General features: G+C 37.3%; 1 protein-coding gene across 6 annotated transcripts in view; it reads right to left on the bottom strand.

Annotated features, from left to right (window-relative positions):
* Positions 1 to 9,351: 9,351 nt before the first annotated feature.
* Positions 9,352 to 21,587, bottom strand: part of FAM184A (family with sequence similarity 184 member A) — a 112,231-nt gene continuing 99,995 nt past the window's right edge. For 3 of the 6 annotated variants that reach the window (XM_057739347.1, XM_057739345.1, XM_057739348.1), the window contains 3 exons: positions 20,524 to 20,628; positions 11,244 to 11,446; positions 9,352 to 9,700 (listed from right to left, as the gene is read on the bottom strand). In XM_057739347.1, coding sequence (XP_057595330.1) covers positions 9,619 to 9,700; positions 11,244 to 11,446; positions 20,524 to 20,628 — 390 coding nt within the window. In that variant the 3' untranslated portion in view covers positions 9,352 to 9,618. Of the gene's footprint in view, positions 10,427 to 11,243; positions 11,447 to 20,523; positions 20,629 to 21,249; positions 21,341 to 21,587 lie in introns of those variants that run through there. The other 3 variants (XR_009054342.1, XM_057739346.1, XR_009054343.1) reach the window with 3 other exon arrangements.

Consider the following 21,587-nt stretch of genomic DNA (forward strand, 5'->3'; position numbering starts at 1 on the left):
TTGTGCTCTGTTGCCTGTGCTCAGTCATGCTGGCTCTGCACCTTTTATAAAATAATGTTGCCTATACCCTGAAATATAGAGGACAGACCATTCTCAAGGCTCTGATCTTTAAAGCTATAACACGTTTCCATTCACTTCGAAATAGAAAGTTGCAGAACAGAGAATAACATTTGTCTCATTGGAGGTTTATAGGAATACTGTGACCAGACCTACAGAGCCAGCTACAAGAACAAAGGATTCCAGCACCAAGAAGTTTATAACAACCATCCTCCCCTTTCACTATAAAAGAAGACTGAATTCTAACTCAGGCAAGATGGTTGTTTGGGACACCATCTTCTCAGTCTGCTGGCTTTCTGAATAAAGTCGCTATTCCTTACCCCAGCAACTTCTCTCTCAATTTATTGGCCTGTTGTGCAGCAAGTAGTAAGAGCTTGGACTCAGTAACAGTACCATTGTTGAAAAGATTATCTTTGCTCCATCTGTCAAGGAGTTGTATTGCCTTTGCTCCTTTGTCAAAGATCAGTTGGCTATATTTATGTGGGTCTGTTTCTGGGCTCTCTATTCTGTTCCACCAATCTATTTGTCTGTTCTTTCATGAATACCACAGTGTGTTGATTGCTGTGGTTTTATAGTAAGTCTTGGACTCAGGTATTGTTAGTCCTCCAATTTGTTCTTTTTATTCAATATTGAGTTGGCTATTCTGGGTCTTTTCCTCTTTCACATAAACTTTTAGAATCACTTTGTCAGCATTCACAAAATAACTTGCTGGGATTTTGATTTTGATGAGATGACTCTATAGATCAAGTTGGAAAGAGCTGACATTTTTGACAATATTGACTCTTCTATCCATGAACATGGAATAGCTACCTCTTCACTTATCTAGTTCTTCTTTGATATCTTTTATCAGATTTTCAGTTTCTCTCATATAGATCTTGTATATATTTTCTTAGATTTATACCAAACTATTCCTTTAGGGGGGAGTGTTAATGTAAATGGTAATATGTTTTTAATTTCAAATTCCACTTGTGCATTGCTGGTAGATAAGAAAACAATTGACTCTGCATATTAACCTTATATCCTGAAATCTTTCTGTAATTACATATTAGTTCTAGAAGTTTTTGATAGATTTTTTCATATTTTCTATATAAACAGTCATGTCATGTACAAATAAGGATAGCTTTATTTCTTCCTTCTTAATCTGTATGCTTTTTATTTCCTTTTCTTATTGCATAAGCTAGGACTTTCAGTATGATGTTGAAAAGCAGTGATGAGAGGGGACATCTTTGCCTTGTTCCTGATCTTAGTAGGAACGCTTCAGTTTTCTCACCATTAAATATGATGTTAGCTGTAGGATTTTGTAGATGCTCTTTATCAAGTTGAGGAAGTCTGCCTCTATTTCTAGTTTGCTGAGTTTTTATCATGAATGTGTGTTGAATTTTGTCAAATGCTTTTTCTGTGTCTCATGATATGATCCTGTGATTTTCTTTTATTATCCTGACCATGTGAGTGATTACATTAATTGATTTTCAAATTTGAGCCATCTTACATATTGTGGATAAATCCCACTTGGGTGTGGTGCCTAATTCTTTTTATACAATGGTGGATTCGATTTGCTAAAATTTTGTTAAGGATTTTTGCATGTATGTTCTTGAGAGCTATTGGCCTGTGATTTTCTTGTAATGTGCTTGTAAGATTTTGGTGTTAGAGTAATGCTGGCCTAAAAGAATGAATTAGGAAATATTCTCTCTGCTTTTGTGTTCTGGAAGAGATTGTAGAGAATTTGTATAATTTTGTCCCTAAATGTTTGATAAGAATTCACCATTAAAAAAAAGGAATTCACCATTAAACCCATGAATCCGGTGCTTTCAGTATTAATTATATATGCCTATATATATATATATATGCCTATTTAGACTCTATTCTTTTGGCAGATCGTGTCTTTAAAAGAATTGGTCCATTTCATCTAGGTTATCAAATTTGTGGGCATAGAGTTGTTTGTAATATTTCATTATGATCCTTTGAATGGCTGTGGGATCTTTACTGGTATCCCCTGTCTCATTTCTGGTATTTGTAATTTGTATTTTCTCTCTGTTTTTCTTAGGCCAGAGGCTTATTCTCTATTGACTGTCTCTTTTTGGTTTCATTGATTTCTGTGCTAATTCTTATTATTTCTTTTCTTTTGCTTACTTTGGACTTAATTTGCTCTTCTTTCCCTAGTTATCCAAGGTAGAAGCTTAGATGATTGATTTTTGGATTTTTCTTTTTTTCTAATACATGTATTCAATGCTATAAATTTCTCTCTAGGCACTGTTTTCCACAAATTTTGTTTTCCACAAATTTTGCATTCCACAAATTTTGATAAATCGTGTTTTCATTTTCATTTAGTTCAAAATATTTTAAAAATCTCTCTCGAGATTTTTTTTTTTTTTTTGATCCCTTTGGTATTTAGAAGTGTGTTGCTTAATCTTCAAGTATTTTGTGATTTTTCCAAACTTCCTTCTGTTATTTATTTCTAGTTTACTTCCACTGTGGTCTGAGAGCAGACATTGTATGATTTCTGTTCTTTTAAATTTGTTAAGGTGTATTTTATGACACAGAATATAATCTGTCTTGCTGAATGTTCTATGTTAGGAATGTTCTGAGAGGAATGCAGTCTGCTGTTGTTAGATGAAGTAGTCTGTAGATGTCCATTATATCCACTTGATTGACAGTGTTGTTGAGTTCAACTATGGCCTTACTGGTATTATGCAACTGGATCTGTACATTTCTCTAGAGGGGTGTGTAAGTCTCCAACTGTAATTTAGATTCATCTTTTTCTCCTTTGAGTTCCATCAGTTTTTGGCTCACGTGTTCTGAGGTGCATACATATTAAGGATTGTTATGTTTTTGGAGTGTTGATTCCTTTATCATTATGTAATGACCCTCTCTCTCCCTGACAACTATTCTTGCTGTGAAGTCCAATCTGTCTGAAATTAATATAGCTACTGCTTTCTTTAGACTAGTGTTAGTACGGTAAATCTTTCTCCATCCCTTTACTTTTCATCTATATGTTTTTATATTTAAAGTGGGTTCCTAATATAAAACATATAGTTGGATCTTATTTTTTTTTATCCACTCTGGCAATCTCTGACTTTTAATTGGTGCATTAAGACCATTTGACATACAAAGTGATTATTGATTTAGTTGGATTAATGTCTGTTATATTTGTTAGTCTTTTCTACTTGTTACCCTTGTTCTTTGTTCCTGTATTTGCCTTCCGTACTTTTTCTGCCTTTTGTGGTTTTGAGTGAGCATTTTATGAGATTCCAGTTCCTTTTTTTTTTCTTTTTTACTTTTTTAATTGGTTACCTGCTAGAATTTGCAATATACATTATAACTATCCAAGTCCACTTTCAAATAACACTGTACCACTTCAAGGATAGTGCCAGTATTTTACAGTAACAAAGTAATCCTGAATCTTCCCTCCCATCTCTTGTATCATTGCACTCATCCACTTTGCTCATATAAGCTTATAAGACTTAGATATGCATAATGAATACATTGTTATTATTTTGAACTGTTGTCTGTTAGATCGAGGATAGGAAAAGAAATCAAAGTTTTTATTTTATTTAGTCCTCCTTCAATACTCTTCCTTACTTTATGTAGATCTGCGTTTCTGACCAATATTATTTTCCTTCTCTTCAGAGAACTTTTAACTTTTCTTGCAAGGCAGGTCTGCTGGCAACAGACTCCCTCAATTTGTATTTGTCTGAGAAAATCTTTATTTCTACTTCACTTTTGAAGGGTAATTTTGCAGCATACAGAATCCTAGGTTGGTAGGATTTTTCTCTTAACACCAAGTATTTTACTCTTTCTTCGTGCTTGCATAGTTTCTAAGGGTGAGTTGAATATAATTTTTATCTTTGTTTCTCTGCAAGTGTTTTTTTTCCCCTGACTTCTTTCAGGATTTTTTTCTTTAACATTAATCTGACATTACTTTGGGGGAAGTCCTCAGTCATTATTACTTTAAATATTTCTTCTGTTCCTTTCTCTTACTCCGTTTGGTATTCCCATTGTGTGTATGGTATACCTTCTGTAATTGTCCCACAATTCTTGGATGTTCCAGTGGGTTGTTTGTTTTTTTTTTTTTTTTTTTTTTCCAGTCTTTTTTCTCTTTGCTTTTCAGTTTTGGAGGTTTCTACTGACATATCCTCAAGTGCAGAGACTCCTTCCTCAGCTGTGTGCTATCTACTAATGAGCCCATCGAAGGTATTCCTTATTTTAGTTAGTGTTTTTAATCTCTACTATTTCTTCTTGCATCTTTCTTAGAATTTCCATCTCTCTACATACATCGCCCATCTGTTCTTGCATGCTGTCTATTTTATCCACTAGAGCCCTTAGAATATTAATCATAGTTTTAAATTTTCAGTCTGAATATTCCAATATCCCTGCCATATCAGAGCCTGGTTCTGATGCTTGCTCTGTTTCTTCAAACTGTGTGGGTTTCTTTTTTCCTTTAAGTATACCTTATAATTTTTTGTTGAACGATAGAGATGATATACTGGGTAAAAGTGCTATAAATAGGCCTTTAGTAATGTGGGGGTAAGGTGTGGAGTGAGGAGACGTGTTCTATATAGTCCTATGATTAGGTCTCAATCTTTTAATGAGTCTCTGCCTTTAAATTGTGAATTTTCACGTTCTTCTCAGTCCCTTTCCCCCTTAGGTGGGACAGGATGGTTGGAACAGTCTGGATCCGGATATTTTCCTTCTCCCCTGTGGAAGGCTAAAGGAGCCTGGAGTTGTGTATTCCCCTTCCTTCATGTGGAAGGCTAGAGCCAGCTGGAGATGGTTATTTTCCTTCCCCAAGGTCAGTTAGTCTCTGATTGATGCCAGCAGGTTGGGCTCTGGTGAAATAGTTTCAGCTGAGGGCAGCGCTTACCAAGAACAGAATGCTCTGGTGTATTTCAAAATGGTTCCCTTTCCCCAGATCCTGCCAGAAGCATGAAGGGATTTTCTCCAATATTTACTGTGAGGACCTGATGAACTCCTGGAGGTAAAACCCACAAAAGTGGGAGTGGGTCCCTCTGGAGTTTTTAACTTTTCAGACTTGCCCACATTGAGCCCACACAGTAATATGTGGATTACAGTCTGTTTCCCTAAGCCAGTACCGGTTCCTATGGAGATTTTCCGCTCGTGAGTTTCTGCCCTGGTAAGTTGTGATTCTCTCTTGTCTCTTCAATTCAGGGAGTAATAGTTTGCCCTGTGAGCTCACTCTCCTATGAATTTAAGAAGAGCTGTTGATTTTTCAGTGTTTCAGGTTTTCACCTGTTGTTAGAATTGAGTGGTGATTTTCATGTTTCTTATGAGTCAGAGTTAACACCAGATGTCTCAATGATCTTTTAAAGAAATTTAAACTAAAAAAAAATTGTATATATTTACTCATGTAGTTATGATTTCTAGTGCTCTTCTAATATTTCTTCAAATATTTTATGTTCCTCTTCCCTTTGGCACCTTTGCAAATTTTCTGTTTATTACTGGGTTCAGCAGTTTGTGATTTGTCTTAATGTATTTTCAATTTCTTGTTAAAAATGAAAAACTCGGTTTTTTCTGTGTTCCTTTCTGTGTAGGGGGGAAAAAGCTTTGTCCTACTCTGTGTTTTTTCTCTGAGTCTCCTTTAGTCCTCACAAAAAAAAAAACTTCACTCTGACGCTTCTGAACATCCAGTGTATGGAGTTTTTCCCCACAGTAACAGGCAAGTCTGACACCAGTGGAGTGTCTTACAATTTAACTCAATCCTGATATCATCTCCCTAGAGATAGCGTCAGAGCCCATAGGTTAAGGGCTCGGTCCCACAAGAGTGAACCCCTCCCTTCCGCCACACCTACTTCAGATGCCAGTTGCAAGCCCAGGTCATCACCTGTCTTTCTGACTGATCTGCTGTAGATAGAGGTTCCAACGACCCCCTCCCTGAGTTCAATCAATTTGCTAGAGCACCTTATGGAACTCAGGGAGATACTTATATTTACATTTCTTAAAGGATGTGATACAGGATTCTGATGAACACCAGATAAATAACTATAATAGGATGAGATCTGGGAAGGTCCCCTGAGTGGCTTCTGTCCCACGGAATTGGGTTGCCTCATCATCCTCACGTGGATGTGCTGGCCAACTCGGAAGCTCTCCAGACCCCACCCTCCTGGCATTCTCCGGGGGCTTCCTCACGTAGGCATGGTCTGTTATTAACTGTTTCCAGTCCCTCTCCCCTCTCCGGAGAATGCGGGAGATGGAGTGAAAATTCCAAGCTTCTAATCATGGTTTAGTCTTTCTGGTGACCAGCCCCATTCAGGAGCCACGCAGGAGCCCATTTAGAGTCATCTCAATAGAACAAAAGATGCTCCTACTGCTCTTTTCCTTCCTTCGCTCCTTGGCTGTGTTGGGTCTTCGTTGCTGTGCATGGGCTTTCTCTAGTTGCCGTGTGAGCGGGGGATACTCTTCCTTGCGGTGCACAGGCTTCTCATTGCAGTGGCTTCTCTTGTTGTGGAGCACGAACTCTAGGTGCACAGGCTTCTGTAGTTGCAGCACTGGGCTCAGTAGCTGTGGCTCACTGGCTCTCATTATCTTTGTAGGAAGGTAGGGTAAAAAGTATCCATCTTACTACACAGTGCAGGAGACTGAGCTTAAGATACTTGTTGGTGGCAGAGCCAGTAGGCAGGGAGGGAGCCTCACAAGAGGTGAGCTTCCTATCAATGAAGTATTAACGTTCACTCAGGGATGTTGTAGAGGAGATTCAGGCATTCTGTAGGAGATTAGAAGGGATGGCCTTAAGGCCTCTTCTAACTCCAAGATTCTAGGATTCCATGTTGCTGCTTATATTCTATCACAATAAATGTCTTGCTGAAACTTCTTCAGTCACGGTGCTAATAACATTATGGGACTTCTTTGGCCATCTCTGTAATGTTATTGCATGTAAGACAGTGACACAGTTGAAAGTTATAAAAGTGTCACCTGTCTTCTCCTTCTCTCCCTCCCCAGTAGCAAAATATAAAACACAAACAAAACCCATGGGACCCCATATCCCAGCCTCACTATTACCTTCTCTTCCCCTTACCTGTATAGCCAGAGTTTCTTCAAAGAGGGATTGTCACTCGCTCACTGCCTCGACTCCCTTTCACCTCTCTTCCCTGCAATCTAGCTTTTGCTGCTGCCACCTACCCTGACTCTGCCTTTCCTAAGACCATTTTCTAGTTGTCAAGGCCAGTGGACACTTCTCCTTATTTCCTTTCCCTGATCTCTGCAGCACTTGACGTTGTTGGCTGGCTGCTCTCTCTTTGGAGCATTCTTCTTCCACAACATCATGCTTTTGGGGATCTATAACTCTACTTCTCCTTCTCATTCAAGGCCTGCCTGCCCTTTAAGTGTTGCTGTCCCCCAGAGTTCTGGGCACAACTCTGTTCCTTGTTACTTTCGTCCACACCCCTTTGGCTTTGTTGAGCTCATATATGCATACACGCCATGTTCCAGACCCTTGTGTTTGACTGCTTCTGTTATTCAATTAGCATCACCATACCTGAAATCACACTGCATCTTTTGCCCACACTTCGTGTTCTTTCATGTTCCACACGTACCTGTCACCAGCTTCGGCCAGTTCTACATTTTCACTCTTTATTCCCTCATTTCCATTCCCATTAACAGTTCTTCCTTTTAGTCCTCATCTGAACCAATTTAATAAATCTTGAATTGGGTATTGCTGTTAGGTCCCCATCTGTTCTGAACAAACTGCGGCCAATATGCTGACTAAACAGTTTAAAACCTAACCGTGCTATTTACTACCTGCTCCAGATTCCAGAGGATCAAGTTGAATTCCTTACTAAGCATTCCAGGCTGTTTGTAGCATAAAGAGTACAGGTTTCAACCTTTAGCAGGTACGTGTGTATATGTATATATGTATGGTGGGGGGATGACAAAGAGGGGGAGTTCAGGTTTTTAATCTGGGTGGTTGAAGGGTTAAAAATGTTCAAATTATACTGTCTAATACAAGGCAGGTGCTCAAGAAATGGCTGCTCTCTTACTATGCCCTGTGGTCCTACAGGACTACACTGAGTTCTCTGGATGCAGCTGGCCTGCACTTTCCTGACTGTTGATTCAGCTTAAACAGCCCCACCTTTGGTCTGTCTGGTTAATTCCTACTCATCCTTCAATATTATACTTGAGTACCACTTCCATGTCCAGCTTAGGTAGCTTGACACCATAGGCAGGTAGCCACCACCCAGGTAGGAATCACTTCTCCGCTCCCACTGTATGTTCCATCAATCCTATTTGTGGTCCTTCTGATATAGCTGTAAAAAAAAGTTTGGTTCTGGACTATTTCAGTAAGTATATGATTAGCTCCTTGAGGACAGGTATTCATCTTCGTGTGCTCGTATCTAGCATGATCACCTGCAGGAGTTCTAATCATCAAATCCTTGGTAAATAAATGTCCAAATTATGGGATATGTATGAACTAGGGGCAAGAAAATGAGCTTATAAGTGTATTTTCTGAAATAAGCATTAACCATTTTTGTTGGAAAATTCAATCTCTTAGTTGAACACAAAATTCAAAGCAAGCATTTTATAAGAACTTTTTTTCAGGATAATTTAAATAACACACTGCCAGCCATGCACACTCATATGCTATGGTTTATTCCTTGAAAATTTTGTGACGATTAAACGAGATAATCTTTCTACTGGCCCCTTAGCACAGTGCCTGACACGTAACAACCATTTAAAAGTGGGTCTTCAACATTGTTATAATCACTCATAGGTTATGTTCACCCACGTTCTTCTAAAATCTACATGACTCAGTCAACTAAAGTTGGCACTCTTAGAAATGGATCCACTCTTTCAGGCCACAAGATACAATACAGTAGCCTGCCAAGCTGGACTGAAAACTTAAAAGGGAGAATAGATCTCATTAATGTGTGTTAGTGGTTAGCTGGGTCCATGGTCATGTGTCAATACTACATTGCCTATTTAGAAAACTAACAAGCTGGCTTTGTAATACTGAGCATAGATGCTGTGCTAGAAATTCTAAGTCCTCAACTATCAGAACAATTAAAAAAAAAACACTATAAATAAGTTGGCAGTACTTTATACACTCGAAAGTCCATGATTTCCACAAGTGTTTTCATTACAATTTAGTTACAGTTATACATGGTAATGAAACAAATCGATAGGTTATAACATATTTCCCTGTCCTGATTTTGTTATTATTGAAGTAAAATAATTTGATATTTTATGGTTATTATGTAGTAAAACTTTTTCTGGCAAGTCTTACCTGGAATTTAAGAGTATTTAAAAATTAAAAACAAACTTACTAGAAAAAAAGAAACACTGTTTGTTCTAACAAAATTTATTATGCAGTAATTACAAAGGTTAAAGACTCTTCCATCTCAAATAAAAATAACTGTTATAATTACACACATAATATAGTACCTTATAGAGTGATTCCAATAAATATCACAGGAAATACAGTGCATTTTCAGTTGGAGAGACAAATACTTTCTCACAGTGTTGACATAGGAAAGCCTGTTCACATAATGATCTGTATAAGGTCATGCTCTTAGTTAACAGTCCACCCAGAACTGTGGCAACACAATTCTTTCAGAATGTGAAGTACCGGGCAAACCACTCCTGGCGCTGGGGATCTGGAGAAGCCACCGGGGAAGCTTCACTCTGAGGAGGACTGAATTCATAAAGAGAGAGACATGTAACCCAGCATTAAGCTGTTTGGTAAAATGAAGGGAAAAGCACATAAAACATCAGTGCAGATGACCACAGCTGGTTCCCTACGTTAGGAGGTGCATTTTAAAGATGTGCTACTTCCTCTACACTAGACTGTGTTCTCCCCTCCCTGAGGGTGCAGCAGCAGCAGCAGCGCGGCTCAGATGAAGTCCATTAGCAAGGAGCCACATTACAACAATTACAAAAAAATCAAACAGCTGAGAAAAGTAACGTGACCTTCTTGGAATAAAAAAAGTTCAGGAGGAACTGTGGGGAAATGAGAGCGAACAAGAGAACATTCTTCTTGTTCAGCACCTTTTCTCTTTTAGTTAATTTAAGAAAAATTTTAGAATCTGACACAAGCATTTCTTACTGATGTGTCCTTAAACAGAACTAAAGTAACTAAACCATGATATAATATTTTTTCTATATGCATATTTATATTAAACTTTCATAATTCCATAAGCAGATACTCTGGGGGAAATGAATGCATTAAAAAGGCAATTTCCCCTCCATCTTCAAAGTTATATAATCTATACTTAAGTCTAACTAAAGATTCTTTGGGCTAGTTAAGAAAGTAAAAGAATCCCTACCGTCTCTGGGGGAAATTACAAGGCACGCAACAATGTATAATGGAAACTCCAGTAGTCATGTTCCTTGAGCCCATGCACATGCATCTTACTGATACCTGAACATACCCATGCACAAGGGAAAATAAGCAACACAAAATATTTAGCAGGAGACACATTCAAAGGTGTATTTGACTATTTTTCATTCTTGCTATTTTTTTCTACTTAAAATAATGTCATTAACTAGTCATTAATCATTTAGCCTAGAAAAAAAGTGGACTACCTGTAAGATTATTACTAGTGACACTGAGACTTACTAAGAATAAATCAAAAAATAAATTTTAAAACAGCACAAAATCAGTAATAGTAAGATAAGCACAAAATGACAGTACTTTGACTTTATTTAATGGATAAACAACTGGATTTCATTCAAATTTTACTTGTTAATACATTTACTCAAGAACTCTGAGATAAAATTGGAATATTAATTATAAAATTTTCTTCTAAATTTCCTACTTTTAAGTTCCCAGAGCTTATATATTTTTTATTTTGGCAATAAACATGTATATTTATAAATAAGCAAGGGAAAAATACAGATAAGAAACAAAAACCACTTAATAAATAAAAAATATTTTGAATTTCTTAATGAAAAATCAGTGATAATTCTAAAAATGAAGCAGTGGTCCATAAATATTAAAATTCTAAGCATATGAATTAGCACCTCTTTAAGCATTTAGAAAACTGACGAGGAAATAGAAAAAAATCTTTTTAACAGTTAAAAAGGAGTTCTCTAGAGAGGTGGTAAATACATTCTGAAAAGATTTCACAGTCAAATTTCTTTTCCTAGGCTGTTCTTAAAGTAGTAGATTTCTGCAATGTAAGAAAGTAAATTTCTCACGTTAAAAAAAAAGAAATCACTGGTGAGACGGGGCTCACCTCAAAAATGTCTTGGGCTCTTTGGGTGGCACTGGCTGTGGCAGTGGCTTGCTGCTGTTGAGCTCAATGTCGTGGACTGGAGAATTAGGAATGGGGTCCAGGCGGCTAGGATGTCCATTGCCCACGCCACCAGATTCCAGAGCACTTAGATTGGGGACACTCACAAACCTGTTTGTTGGTGATTTATCATTCTTCTTCTTTTGCTGTGTTAAAAATAATACATGTGAGGACAGTCCCCGCATAAGGACAAATGTGAAAACAGGAAGAGTAGAAGATATAAATTTGGTACGGGAAAATTTTGGAAGCTGGATGTTAAGATGAACCAGTGTTACCCAAAGTGTGGTCTGGGGATCCTTGGAGGTGCTCTTTATCTACATGGAATCGTCACAGACAGACATGCTTCTAGGACAGGAAAAATGAGGAAGGCACGGTTAGGAATGGTTCATGGGGAGGAGAGGAGGGGATGGAAAGAAGGCCAAGGGATAAAGTATACTGAGAGGAAAGGGGAAAGAGTAGATCTCGTGGATACCATGAGGTTAAATGGGTTTAGGCTAAAATTAGGAGAAGGTGAAAAGTTAACATAATTTTAAAAGAGGTCCGTGAACTTTAGCCATCTGTCAAAAGGAGGCAGTCCTTGCCTGGAAAATAAAAGGAATGAGAAAATGCTTGGCAAAGTAGTTTGAAACAAATCTCACATTTCTACCTAGGACTTAGAGCTGACCTAGAGAAATAATTTGGGTTTAAATTCACTGCACCATCTCTTTGAAGAGGGAAGAAGCTGTATACTTGAGTCTCATTTACCAATTAATTGGTAGTATTACAATTAGCTCACAATCTTTTAAAAAATTTAAAGGTTATAAAACAAAAGCAATCATTTTTTTAATCTTTTAATTGGTCTTTAAAATTGATGGATGAGAAGAGCAATACAACTGCAGATTATTAAAACCTATCAGCGTTGCCAGTAAGGTGAAGGACAGAGAGGACAGGAGGGAAGAGGTCCGCGGCGAGGAGTGCCTGCCCCTGAGAACTGCCTGGCCATGATGGCGGCTGGATGCTGCAGGTTCATGGGGGGGGGGGGGGAGGGAGGAGGCACGGGCATAGGCTCTCTCTCTCTCTTTAGGTGCCTCTGCAACAGGCAGTGGAGAGATGCCCTGTGGGCCACCTACAGTGCTCAGGGATAACAAGTACCCTCAGGCACTCGGGCGGGGCTAGATTAAAACCCCTCCGAGCGGAGCGGCAGCAGGGAGGCTGCCGAGAAAAAATAAAAAACACAAGAGAGGCCCAACTCTGAGACTTTCTGTTTACACCTGAGCCACCAGCATCCCTCTGCAACAGGCACCTCCAAGCCTGACTGAAACAACAGTGTGCCACTGCTCACTCACTCCCAGGGGAAGGAGCCACTATTGTACCCTCTCCCTCCCCACACACCGAGGCTTACAGACGACAATAAAGGAAGCTCTGCTGGTCACAGAATAATGCAAAAAAACCCAAGGCAAGGAGAAGGACACTTACAGCTGAGATGCTAAGGAAACAGAAATAGTAGTATCAATACCTATTGAACTGGTCCATTCTGGGATCAGTTCTGGATTTTTTTTTTTCCTTTATTAATTATGATCTTAGTCCTAAGGGATCTACAAGTTTTATAACAATTTTTTTAGTGCTATTTTTTATTCTATTTTTATTTCTTTGCCTTTTTATATACTTCTATTTCTAACTAAGTTTTTGGTAGTACAGACAATATATCTCTCATACTTTCCTTTCATCCCTTTTATACATTTCTATTCTTCTTTATTTGCATATTTCCAATCACACTACACTCTTCTGTTCCCCTTTCTTCCATCCATTTTTACTTTATTTTATCTTAACATAATTATAAGCAACACTATCGATCTCCTCAGACTCCTTGCTCTATTCTCCAGATGACACACTGCCTTGGTATTTAATATTTGGTTTTTGTCTTTATCTTAGTTCTTAGTACAATTGTCTAATTTCATTCTGAGAATCTCCATTCTCTCTGGTGGTACTCTAGCTCTTTTCTATATTTGATTCTAGCTTACAAAATCTCCCTGGATTAGTGTTTGTATGTGTAAGCTGTTGTTTCTTTGTTTGCTTTTGCTTTTGTCTCTGATTTGTTCTGTTTCAGTTGTCAATTTCTGTTGGGTTTCTCTTTGAATATCTGATAGCACACTGGGGTTCTGTCAGGTCTTTCCAGAGCCTTATGTCCTAATGGATTCAGTAATTGTGTGTCTTATACATGTATGTATTTCCTAGACTTAATATTTGTTTAACCCAACACTTGGCCATTACTCTGAGGCTTGGACAGTCTTCTATAAACACCTCTAAGGCCGGGACAAGCAACCCCAAAAGTTTGGACAACCATGAGGAAACAAAGAAACACCATGCAGGCAAAGGAGCAGGAAGAAAACCCACAAGACCAAATAAATGAAGAGGAAATAGGAAAAATGCCTAAAAAAGAATTCAGAGTAATGATAGTAAAAATGATACAAAATCTCGATAACAAAATAGAGAAAGTACAAGAAACAGTTCATAAGAACTCAGAAAAACAAACAGCAATGGATAAAAAAATAACTGAAATTAAAAACACTCTAGATGCTATAACTGGCAGAATGACTGAGACAGAAGAATGAATAAGTGAGTTGGAAGACAGAATGGGGGAAATAACTGCCACAGAGCAGGAAAAAGAAAAAAGAATAAAAAGAAGAGAAGACAGTCTCAGAGACCTCAGTGATAACATTAAGCGTACCAACATTCGAATAATAGGCATCCCAGAAGAAGAAGAAAACAAGAAAGGGTCTGAGAAAATATTTGAAGAGGTTATAGTGGAAAACTTCCCAAACATGGGAAAGGAAATAATTCACCAAGTCCAAGAAGCACAGAGAGTCCCATACAGAATAAACCCAAGAAGAAATACACCAAGGCACATATTAATCAAACTAATGACAATTAAACACAAAGAAAAAATATTAAAAGCAGCAAGAGAAAAGCAACAAACAACATATAAGGGAAAACCCATCAGGATAACAGCTGACCTTTCTACAGAAACTCTGCAGGCCAGAAGGGACTGGCAGGATATACTGAAAGTCCTGAAAGAGAGAAACCTACAGCCAAGAATACTCTACCCAGCAAGAATCTCATTCAGATTTGAGGGAGAAATCAAAAGCTTTCCAGACAAGCAAAAGTTAAGAGAATTCAGCACCACCAAACCAGCCTTACAACAAGTGCTAAAGGAACTTCTCTAAGTAGGAAACACAAGAAAAGGAAAACACCTACAAATACAAACCCAAAACAATTAAGAAAATGGTAATTGGAACACACATGTCAATAATCACCTTACACGTAAATGGATTAAATGCTCCAACCAAAAGACACAGACTGGCTGAAGGGATACAAAAACAAGACCCTTCTATATGCTGCCTACAAGAAACCCACTTCAGACCAAGGGATACATATAGACTGAAAGTAAAGGGATGGAAAAAGATATTCCATGCAAATGGAAGTCAAAAGAAAGCTGGAGCAGCAATACTCATATCAGACAAATTAGACTTGAAAGTAAAGACTATTAAAAGAGACAAGGAAGGACACTACATAATGATCAAGGGATCCATTCAAGAAGAACATATCACAGTGGTAAATATCTATGCCCCCAACATAGGAGCACCTCAATACATAAGGCAAATGCTAACAGCTATAAAAGGGGACATCGACAGTAACACAATAATAGTGGGAGACTTGAACACCCCACTTACATCAATGGACAGATCATCCAAACAGAAAATAAATACAGACATACAAGCTTTAAATGACACATTAGACCATCTCGACTTAATTGATATTTATAGGACATTACATCCAAAAACGACAGAATACACTTTCTTCTCAAGTACACATGGAACATTTTCCAGGATAGATCACATCTTGGGTCACAAATCAAACATCAGCAAATTCAAGAAAATTGAAATCATATCAAGCATCTTCTCAGACCACAATGCCATGAGACTAGATATCAATTACAGGAAAAAAACTGCAAAAAATACAAACACATGGAGGCTAAACAATTCACTATTAAACAACCAAGAAATCATTAAAGAAATCAAAGAGGAAATCAAAAAATATCTAGAAACAAACGAGAATGAAAACACAACAACCCAAAACCTATGGGATGCAGCAAAAGCAGTTCTAAGAGGGAAGTTTATAGCAATACAGTCCTACCTTAAGAAACAAGAAAATGATCGAATAAACAACCTAACCTAACACCTAAAACAGCTAGAGAAAGAAGAACAAAGAAACCCCAAAGTGAGCAGAAGGAAAGAAATCATAAAGATCAGAGCAGAAATAAATGAAAAAGAAAGGAAAGAAACCATAAGAAAAATAAATAAAACTAAAAGCTGGTTCTTTGAGAAGATTAACAAAATTGATAAACCATTAGCCAGACCCATCAGGAAAAAAAGGGAGAAGATGCAAATCAACACAATTAGAAATGAAAAAGGAGAAGTAACAACGGACACCACAGAAATACAAAAGATCATGAGAGAATACTACAAGCAACTAGATGCCAATAAATTGGATAACCTGGAAGAAATGGATACATTCTTAGAAAAATACAATCTTCCAAGACTGAACCAGGAAGAAATAGAAACTATGAACAGATCAATCACAAGTACAGAAATTGAGGCAGTGATTAAAAATCTCCCAACACACAAAAGCCCAGGACCAGGTGGATTCACGGGCAAATTCTATCAAACATTTCGAGAAGAGCTAACACCTATCCTTCTCAAACTCTTCCAAAATATTGCAGAAGGAGGAAGACTCCCAAACTCATTCTACGAGGCTACCATCACCCTGATACCAAAACCAGGCAAAGATGTCACAAAAAAAGAAAACTACAGACCAATATCACTGATGAATATAGATGCAAAAATCCTCAACAAAATACTAGCTAACAGACTGCAACAGCACATTAAAAAAATCATACACCATGATCAAGTGGCGTTTATCCCTGGGATGCAAGGAGTCTTCAATATACGCAAATCAATCAATGTGATACATTATATCAACAAACTGAAGGATAAAAACCATATGATCACCTCAATAGATGCAGAAAAAGCTTTTGACAAAGTTCAACATCCATTTATGATAAAAGCTCTCCAGAAAATGGGCATAGAAGGAAATTACCTCAACATAATAAAAGCCATATATGAGAAACCAAAAGCCAACATCGTTCTCAATGGGGAAAAATTGGAAGAATTCCCTCTAAGAACAGGAACAAGACAAGGGTGTCCACTCTCACCATTATTATTCAACATAGTTTTGGAAGTTTTAGCCACAGCAATCAGAGAAGAAAAAGAAATAAAAGCAATCCAAATTGGAAAAGAAGAAGTCACTCTTTGCATATGACATGATATTATATATAGAAAACCCTAAAGACTCTACCAGAAAACTGCTAGCACTAATTGATGAGTTTAGTAAAGTAGCAGGATACAAAATTAATGCACAGAAATCTCTTGCATTCCTTTACACTAACAACGGAAGAGCAGAACGAGAAATTAAGGAAACTCTCCCATTCACTATTGCAACAAAAAGAATAAAATACCTAGGAATAAACCTGCCTAAGGAGGCAAAAGATTTGTATGCAGAAACTTTAAGACATTGATGAAAGAAATCAAAGACGACACAAACAGATGGAGGGACATACCATGTTCCTGGATTGGAAGAATCAACATTGTGAAAATGTCTATACTACCCAAAGCAATTTACAGATTCAATGCAATCCCGATCAAATTACCAATGGCATTTTTCACAGAACTAGAGCAAGAAATCTTACGATTTGTATTTGCAAAAGACCCCGAAGAGCCAAAGCAATCTTGAGAAGGAAAAATGGAGTTGGTGGAATTAGGCTTCCTGACTTCAAACTATACTACAAGGCCATAGTGATCAAGACAGTATGGTACTGGCACAAAAATAGAAAGGAAGATCAATGGAATAGAATAGAGAACTCAGAAGGAAGCCCAAACACATATGGGCACCTTATCTTTGACAAAGGAGGCACGAATATACAATGGAAAAAAGACAGCCTCTTCAATAAGTGGTGCTGGGAAAATTGGACAGCAACATGTAAAAGAATGAAATTCGAACACTTCCTAACACCATACACAAAAATAAACTCCAAATGGATTAAAGACCTACATGTAAGGCCAGACACTATCAAACTCCTAGAGGAAAACATAGGCAGAACACTATGACATCCATCAAAGTAAGATCCTTTTTGACCCACCTCCTAGAATCATGGAAATAAAATCAAGAATAAACAAATGGGACCTCATGAAACTTAAAAGCTTTTGCACAGCGAAAGAAACCATAAACAAGACTAAAAGGCAACCCTCAGAATGGGAAAAAATAATTGCCTATGAAACAACGGACAAAGGATTAATCTCCAAAATATACAAGCAGCTCATGCAGCTTAATACCAAAAAAGCAAATGACCCAATCCACAAATGGGCAGAAGACCTAAATAGACATTTCTCCAAAGAAGACATACAGATGGCCAACACACACATGAAAAGATGCTCAACATCACTCATCATCAGAGAAATGCAAGTCAAAGCCACAATGAGGTATCACCTCACACCAGTCAGAATGGCCATCATCACAAAATCTGGAAACAACAAATGTTGGAGAGGGTGTGGAGAAAAGGGAACTCTCCTGCACTGTTGGTGGGAATGTAAGTTGGTACAGCCACTATGGAAAACAATTTGGAGGTTCCTTAAAAAACTACAAATAGAACTACCATATGATTCAGTAATCCCACTACTGGGCATATACCCAAAGAAAACCATAATCCTAAGAGAAACTTGTACCATAATGTTTATTGCAGCACTATTTACAATAGCCAGGACATGGAAGCAACCTAAATGCCCATCAACAAATGAATGGATAAAGAAGATGTGGCATATATATACAATGGAATATTACTCAGCTATAAAAAGGGATGAGATGGAGCTATATGTAATGAGGTGCATAGACCTAGAGTCTGTCATACAGAGTGAAGTAAGTCAGAAAGAGAAAGACAAATATTGTATGCTAACTCACATATACAGAATCTAAAAATGGTACTGATGAACTCAGTGACCAGAACAAGGACGCAGATGCAGAGAATGGACTGGAGAACTCGAGGTTTGGGAGGGGGCGGGGGGTGAAGGGGAAGCTGAGACGAAGAGAGAGAGTAGCACAGGCATATATATACTACCAACTGTAAAATAGATAGCCAGTGGGAAGTTGTTGTATAACAAATGGAGTTCAACTTGAGGATGGAAGATGCCTTAGAGGACTGGAACGGGGAGGGTGGGGGGGACTCAAGGGAGGGTGGGGGGGAGTCAAGGGAGGGCAGGAATACAGGGATATGTGTATAAAAACAGATGATTGAACTTGGTGTACCCCCCAAAAAAAAAAAAAATTTTTTTTAAAAACCTATCAGCTTTCAAATCATTAACTTTATTTTATTCATCTGTAGAATCAATGAACATCATCTTGCTAAGCATGATAAAAATTAACATGTAAGATATTGTGAATATTCCCATCTTTTACTAATGAAATGTGTGCTAATTTATGAAATAATTTTTTAGCAAAATGATTCCGAAGTTTGAAAAAAATATAATTAATAGACAAGATGGTCCTTTTCCTCCTTTACTTATAATGATCTCAACTATCTAGACATTGTCTTTTGTGTCATTTTCTGTGAATCACAAAGTCGCTGAAAAGAAGCCTATTTTAGCATAACTGCAAAAAGAAAGGAAGAATAATATCTTCTTCAGAATTATTTGTGAAAATTGAGTCCCTTTTGGGAGTCAAAATTTACAAAGATGTATTTTTAGCATTTTCTTGTTCTAGTCATGAGAGGGCATAATTAAGCCTACCTAAGGTTTCTATTTTAAGAAGTCAAAAGTATCATTGGTAAAGTTCTACAGTAACGGTTTTGTGACTAAAAATGTAATTCCAATAAAATAAGTAAAGAGAAAATATTTCTAATCTTGTTTCAACAAGTCTCATAACCTGGCTTTTCAAAAAAAAAAAAGCTTATTTCACACTAAATAATGAATTTAAAAACTGAAACTCACTATATTCATTCATTCACCGATTTTTTTTGAGAGGCCTCTATATGCCAGGCACTATTTTAGGCTGTGGAGATACAGCTATAGGCTTCCTAACTTTAGTCATTCCCTTTTACAAATCATTTAAGTCATTTGGTTTTAATAAACATTTAAGTTTAAAGTGTGAAGCACTTTAACTTGTGAAGGAAGGAGAGATTCCATCTTCTTAACAGAAGAGTTTTATCAGCTTTGAAAGCAGAAACTTTTCTGGTTAAGGGCCTAAGAGAAATTAGATATGATGTGCAAATTAATTAAATCTGAATCCAAAAAACAGCTTTAGCACTGGCATTTTTATTGCCACTACTGATTTCTGCTAAAAGATAGGTCGTCCCTATAAAGCCAATAAACATAATTAGTTATTCTTTATTACTTGCTTTATTCACTAGAATAATTTATAGTAGCTTATAGAAAACATGATGAAATTTTGCAACTGAACAAATGTTTACTGAATACCCACTACATCTATAGCACTATGATGGGAGCCATAGGAAGCTGGGGTAGAAAGATGTATAAGACTTAGAAGAGTCTTGTAGACAAATGAAATGGACATGGCTATCTGTCCTAAGACAGCAACAAAGTGTAAGAATAGGTCATGTTCAATTTTAATTGTCAAGAAAGGTGATAAGACAGAGAAGTAAGGCCCTTCTTTGAAGATTAGTGAGCAGCAGAATACATGTCCGACCCAAGGCCCATGAAGATGGCAGGCCTTAAGTCAGGGAGAGCTGTTGGGTATACAGCGCTTGGAGTACTTTTCAAGACCCCACAGAGGATAGTGAACACTAAGGAAAAAAGACAAGAAGTTATCTTGAGGAGATTCAAAAGTTTTGTTTTCTGTTATTTTTTTTAAGAGATATGAAAAACAAAATGTTATAATCAAGGTTTTATAATATTAATAAAATATTGTTTTAAGGAATATAATTCTCAACAAATAAATGAATATTACTAGCATCTCATTTGAAAATGAGTACATAAAGAATTCATAGATTTTAGTTCTAGATTGTTAAATTTAAGAAAACATTTTTTGGAAGCTTTACCCTATGCTGCTCTAAATATTTAATAAAAATTTTAATCAATTTTAAACCACATTCCTATTTTACAATGTTTATAGCACATACCTTAGTCAGTGGATTAATAACACCAACAGTAGGACTTGAGTTAAATACTTTGTTGAAGTTAGTTTCTCGATTGACTAATTCCAGCTGATAAAATTTATTATCCTCCTATGCAAAAGAATTACAAACATTTCTTAAACATTTTCTATTGAATATTTTAAAAACTTAATTATATAAATGCCATTTCATCCAAAATTTAATATAAAACCTGAATGAAAATTTATATACCTTATTCAAAGATTCCTAGACCTGATTGCCATGGTCTTAAAGTCTGCTGGTGGGTGAGTTTTCAACACCTTTCGAACCTATGCTGCAGGACTCTTCTCCACCCATTCATACCTTTTCCCTCCAAGGCTGGAGCTAAACGCTTCCTCTGGCTCATCCCTTTTCCAGGCTTAACTTGCATTCATGGAGCTGAGCTGTGTGCATGGCTGAGTTGTTTCACACATGAAGATGACACTATGGTATATCAGTATTCTTGAGTCCTGGAGAAGTATTTCATCTTGCCTAATCTCCTCTCTGAGACATCAATGTATTACAGCAATGGTAACCATAGAACAAAGTGAATGGCCCATACAGAGGTAAACCCTTTGCCTTTGGCTTCACCAGCATGTGCTAACTGAACAACCAGATTGTAGGAAGTAAACACATAAGTAAAAGGATGACTGTGTGTGTGAAAGGCAGGGCTGTGCTCTAGCAGAATGAGATTCTTAACCCCCTCCTACTTACCACTGCCTATCACTTGCATCATTAATCTCAGCCCATGTGCCTCACGGTCCACAGAATCAGGGTGTAGTGAAAAGAGTAGGTCACCCCCTGGCTAGAAATGGAAAATCAACAGCTATTTCTACCACAGATGAAACATACTAATACATTTGCTAATTTCCTATGTGGAATGTAAGGTAATTTTTCATGAACCTACTGCTATCCAATAGAAACAGAGCAAGCTATGATGCCTGTGCTCATGTGCACAAAGCTTGGAAAACTGGGTGGTTAGTGGCATAAAACAGCACATATTCTGTCCTTCCAGTACCTGCTCCTGGGCTCCATCTATGAACCCCAATCAG

Source organism: Hippopotamus amphibius, chromosome 6 (assembly GCF_030028045.1).
Source record: "Hippopotamus amphibius kiboko isolate mHipAmp2 chromosome 6, mHipAmp2.hap2, whole genome shotgun sequence".
Lineage (NCBI taxonomy): Eukaryota > Metazoa > Chordata > Mammalia > Artiodactyla > Hippopotamidae > Hippopotamus > Hippopotamus amphibius.